This window comes from Sipha flava, unplaced genomic scaffold, assembly GCF_003268045.1.
Source record: "Sipha flava isolate LNK unplaced genomic scaffold, YSA_version1 210_pilon_pilon, whole genome shotgun sequence".
Lineage (NCBI taxonomy): Eukaryota > Metazoa > Arthropoda > Insecta > Hemiptera > Aphididae > Sipha > Sipha flava.
Window position 1 is genome coordinate 464,889 of NW_020272822.1, and position 5,764 is coordinate 470,652.

The 5,764-nt window shown below is 26.1% G+C and overlaps 1 protein-coding gene across 3 annotated transcripts; it reads right to left on the bottom strand.

The window, feature by feature from the left end:
• Window positions 1-1,540: 1,540 nt before the first annotated feature.
• On the bottom strand, window positions 1,541-5,542 carry LOC112682749 (serine protease snake-like). 3 transcript variants are annotated; one of them, XM_025553441.1, is made up of 8 exons: window positions 5,256-5,542; window positions 4,771-5,040; window positions 4,521-4,675; window positions 4,350-4,465; window positions 4,002-4,261; window positions 3,759-3,922; window positions 3,520-3,702; window positions 1,541-1,914 (listed from the first exon to the last, which is right to left on the bottom strand). In XM_025553441.1, the coding sequence occupies exons 1-7, from the start codon at window positions 5,344-5,346 to the stop codon at window positions 3,529-3,531; spliced, it is 1,230 nt and encodes a 409-aa protein (XP_025409226.1). In that variant the 5' UTR covers window positions 5,347-5,542; the 3' UTR covers window positions 1,541-1,914; window positions 3,520-3,528. The 3 variants fall into 3 exon arrangements, with proteins under 3 accessions (XP_025409226.1, XP_025409227.1, XP_025409225.1); XM_025553442.1 differs by lacking the exon at window positions 1,541-1,914 and adding an exon at window positions 2,881-2,897; XM_025553440.1 differs by lacking the exon at window positions 1,541-1,914 and having other exon boundaries at window positions 3,311-3,702.
• Between the last annotated feature and the right edge of the window lie 222 nt (window positions 5,543-5,764).

Below are 5,764 nucleotides of genomic sequence, written 5' to 3' on the forward strand. Positions count from 1 at the left end.
TTTGTTTTTTAATTTTTTTTGTTATAGTTTCAATAATTTCAGTATAATTGACTTGGAAATTGATGACAATTTGAATTGCAATAATTCTTATTTACATTATTATTCTTATGACGATTTATATAAATTACAAAAAAATAAATATCCCAAAAATCAAGAAGTTACCTATTTGAAATTTTAAAAGCTCGACCATGGGAACCACCAGCCATGGGAACCACCAGTGGCGTGAACGAAGTTTGCCTAATGCAATAGCTAAGCCCTAGAAACCTATCAAGGGGCTGGGTATCCCTTGGCTCATATATTTATGAACATATTTTATTTAAATAATAAAATTAATTGACTAATTGCATGCATTGAAAAATAATTCAATATGCACTTAATATATATCTTATTATGATATGGTAGATAGGTTAGGTATTTGAAAGTAATTAAGAAAAATCCTATAGATAGTAAAATTGAATATATAATTATAATTATATATTATATTAATATATAATTTATATACATATATATAATTTAGCAAAGAGAGGGGGAGGGGTAGGTTCTTGTTTAAATACTTTACTAAGGGTCTGAAATATGCTTGCCACGCTACTGAGAACCACAATACACAACATTAGCCGAACAAATAATTTTAAAGTTTACTTTAGTTTTAAAGGTACAAAGACTTTTGGTTACAAGTTCGCAAACCCATATAAGATTTAAATAAACTAATAGAGAGTGGCTTATATCTGAACTAAAATTACCAATATTAGGAAAAAAAAATTATAGGAAGACCCATAATAAACTTCTGAAATAGTTGTGAAAGATTTAAACGGAATAAAATTAAAACATTAACAAAGACATTTTCTTCTTCAAAAATTATACTAGTTACACTAACTTTATTTGCCTGGAAATAAAAGCGTTAATAATTTATTAAAAGAGTCTATTAAATTACCTAAGTAGTTGATTGATAATTAAAAAAGTATACGAAACTAATTTATTCGATGAAAACGTTCCATTTGCAAATTACGAAAAACTAGCTTTTATCCGGACAACGATTTGACAAAACGGCAATATATTAATATCCGACTTTTCGTTAGAAAAAAACGTGAATATTTATTCCCCTTACGGACATATTTTGGAAGGACAAAATAATTGATAGGAAGGAAACATCTTATAAATTAACATACAAGACATTTAAATGATACTATTGCTTGACTTTTTATCATTTCATCTACGATACCAAAAATAAAAATCAGCATGTATAATTTTGAAATAATATATCAATTTTGTTGTGATATTAGCAGTAAATTTTAATATTTTTTTTTAGGTCAACTTTCCAAAGAAGCACAGAGGCTAGAAACAATGGTTATAAAAAATATCGTTAACATCATTTATGATAAATAAGAGTAGCTCAAAATGAAGATGTTCTGTATCTTATACTAGATTCTTCTATTCATTTCGGTCATTTCCTCGATACACAACATCACTAAACAATCACTAAAATTGAGTTGGATAATGAAATTAAATTATAATTAAAATTCTATAATAATGTTTGGATGAAGAAAATTACGACATTTAAATTTAAGTCCTATATTATATCATATATTTTACGAAATATTTAATTTGTAGAATTAAAAATGAATATATTACCATTCGACAGGTGTAAATTGCCATGAGATTTTTTAAAAAATATTTTTCTCAGCATCTTGGGCCTTATTTTAATGTTATTATTGTAATAAAATAATTTTTTCTGTCCAAATTAGATTCAAGACCACAGTGCAACTTTGCCATCACACACACCAAATAGTCTTCATAAAACCCTTACACCATCATATATACTGCAGAAACCTTCGCTAAACTCGAAGCTATATCCATTCCATTCTTCAGTGACCACCATAAAGTCATCATCTTAAGTGACTCTTCGAACGCAGTTACCTAAATAGCCAACATATACACAAATAGAAGCATCCAAAATATAATTGTCACAAGATTCGCAAAACATACGAAGATATAATTCATGCCCCAAAATCAAATGTAATTTTATAATTTCTGTCATTATCTGAGGCAAAATAGAAAAAAAACAAACTAACAAAAACAATAAACTTAAACTAATTAAACCATCAACCAGGGACTAAAATTGTGTGCAATACGACACACTTTGTGCAATACCAAATGTTAAGAATGTAGTACAAAATTAAAAACTTTTGTGGTTCTATTCTGTATATTATGGTATTTGTTTTTTATTTTACATTTTTTTTATTAAATTATTTTACATATTTTTAAAATTCTTCACTAATCAGAAAGCCAATCAAAACAAGAAAATCAAATATAAACACCTTCTCATCCAAAGAAGCATTTGACACAGGGCAAGAAAAAAATAATAAGAAACTTCATCAAAATAGCTGAGCTAACAGAATACAAAGGACAATGGGTCAACAATACTTACACAATCATGAACATTTTTAAAAAAAAAATTGCTCATAAATAAAACATAACATTAAGTGTTGTAAAACATTGTAGGCAAATAAATCATGTATTTGGAGCTTTAAAAAAAATAATGTATAAATATTACCGAAGGATAGATACCAAATGTTATTGTCCTAGGGCATTATTGGTAGCTGTAATGATTTTAGGTCAAGGTTGCCATATTTTAGATAATATATCATATACATATAAAAGGTATAAATGTTATTGTAAATCGTTGCTATGGCTCATAGTGGTAAATAATAGATAACACAATGTAAAATTTATGGTTTCTTAGAGCTCATAATAATAATATATTATTTTCTTATTTCTGAAGGAAATATCGAATATATGTCAACATGTACAATGAATAATTTTTTTTTTTAACTCTTGTTGGAAATATATTATAATTATTATTATTATCTTCAATTGAATAATCTGCCTCATCTTTAAAACTAAATAATATTATATAATAATTGTATACAAATTATATCGAAAAATATGTAATAAATACAAGTTAAATAATATTATTTATTAGTATCCATAGAACGTCATAACATAAAATACAAAACAGATTTATATATTTTGTTTTTTATTGAAATGTACACCTCTGATACATTATTATATTACTTTAACTTCATAAGAAATAAAACATTACAATGTGTTCCAATGACTCCATAGATATATATTTAAATATTCATGAATATTGAAAAAAAATCAATTATATAATATATGAACGTCAATAAATAGTTTATTATTAGTCATTCTCATCAGATTTATAAAGTAGGATGGACCATAGATTAAATATACATACATACGTATATTTAATCTATAGATGGACCAAACAGGTTTATAAAAACTATTTAAATATTTCTATGTATAACTTAATTGTTTTGTATGGCATAAAAATAGAGAAAAAAAAGGATATAGTAAACCAGAATAATTTATCTATGATGCAGATGCAATTAAAAAAAGTGTATGTTTTTTTTTGTAAAAACCAATTTCCCAGAAGTTTTGGATTGATTTACTTGTATTTAATAAATATTTATCAACATATAAGCTATAGTAATAACATACTTAGCTATATTACATTGTTGGCCACACAATATTTTCAATCCATTGTATATATTTTGATACTTTTGTGTAAACAGCGGGTGAATTCTTCTCAGCACAACTTCTTCCAAATGATGTTATTCCTATTTGTAAATACATACATGTGTAATTCATATGTTTTATTTGTACAGGACCACCAGAATCACCCTAAAGTGTTAAAAAATAAATACAATTGTTATCAGAAAGAACTACAAAATTCTTACTCCACAAGTGTCTTTTCCTTCATTTGATCCTGCACATATCATACTATCATCATCTATACCATTTGGTAATTTAGAAGTAATACTCTTAGGATAAGTTTTATTGCATATTTTTGCAGGAACAGTATTTAAAATTACTTTTAATAAATCCGGACTAAATGCTTCACCTAAATATTTTTATTCAAATTAATATTTATATATTTATGAATATATTTAATTAAATTTATATTAAATATAAAAACTTACCATTTGCAGTTTGTCCCCAACCAGTAGCTATTATTGATGAAGTTTTTAAAAAATGATTCGTATTGATACAAATAGGTCTTACATATTCTGTGAACTTTACTTTTTTTTCTAATCGAAACAGAGCTATATCATTGTATTTTGCACGAGATGGTTGATAACTTGGATGTATTATACGTTGAAGTATTCTATAGTCTTGATGTATGGTACCATCGTTGTATGTGAGGTAGTTAAGTTCACCTAGGCGAGCCCAGCTTGCAGGACTTGAAAAATATATTTTTGTTTAATAACATTTAATAACTTGTAATTTCATAACATTTAAATATTTTATTAATTAAATTTCCTACTTACACATTACTGATTTTTTCACAGTGCGCTGCAGTTAATATCCATGTATCACTGATCAGCGAACCTCCACAAAACCATGATCTGTTATCGGGTTTTTCTTTATTATATCCTATCAGGACCTGTAAGGATTAAATATAAATACAGATTATTATTATGCATTGTGCTGACAGTTACCATGTGTGGAAATTCCTTTGGTACAGCTTTTGTACCATTTACAATCAAAGTTAAAACATCTATGCAGTTTTTTATTTTGATATTCTGACTCGAACCAGATAATAATATCGGATCCTTTATAGAAGTATAAATTAAATCAGAGTACTGTTGGCACACTTTGTTAAGTAAAAAAATGTAACAATAATAGCTAATTATACAGTTAGAAATATTTTTTTTTATAAATTAATATTATTGAATAGATTTAACATACTTTCATTCGCCTTATGCGATTTTCCAGTTGTAGAAGGCTGAGTTATTTCTGTAGGACTATTAAAAATATTGGTAGTACTAGGTGAAGCTATAGTAGTGGTAATAATCTTGTTCGTAGGTGGACAACAAACTATGACAGTTGATTTGTCAAATGAACATATTTGAGGATTTATAGTATTTTGTTTTATTCCTTCATTTACAATCGCACAGTCCTCAATTCGCCGACATATGTGATTATTAGAATCGTCATTACTTTTGTAACAAATTTCTCCTACATAGAAATAAATACATGATTATTATTCATAAAAAAAATATTTTTTTAGTTTTGATGCATATATCTGTGTTGTTTTTTCATTTTACAATATCATTTACCTACCAATTGTTTTTGAAAATTTTGTTCACTTAAAGAATCATGGTTGTTGTTTAAATTATATTCTGTTGTCCTTATAATATTGAATTAAATACAAATACAAATAGTAAATTTACCTTCATATAAGTCTAGAAGTTGCGCATAATACCCTGAATTCATAAAACATAACACATATAACCAATACTGCAGGATTTCAATATTTCTCATTTTAAATGAAACAATAAAAATTATTGTAATGTTTACGATTTTAACTAAGAATATTAAAATGTTAGTTTTATTTAAAAAAGTAACTATACATTGCAGTGTTATAACTTCATATCCTGCATTTATAAATTTTACATACTAATGTACTACAGCCATTCTAAGAACTTTATAAAGTAAACGTAAAATTATATGCATACGCTTCAACTGTAAAGTCCCACCTTAATAATACTAGTTATTATTTATGGGCAAGAAGTGGAATTCATGTATATTATTATAAATGATTCGTCAAGGTTACATTAAAAATATACTAATGAACCAAGAATTAATGGACCCCCCTCCACAAACACCTATTTTATATTTTTGTCTTATAAATGTCGGACATATAGGTATAGCAAAAACAAGTTTAAGCGCGAATCAGTTG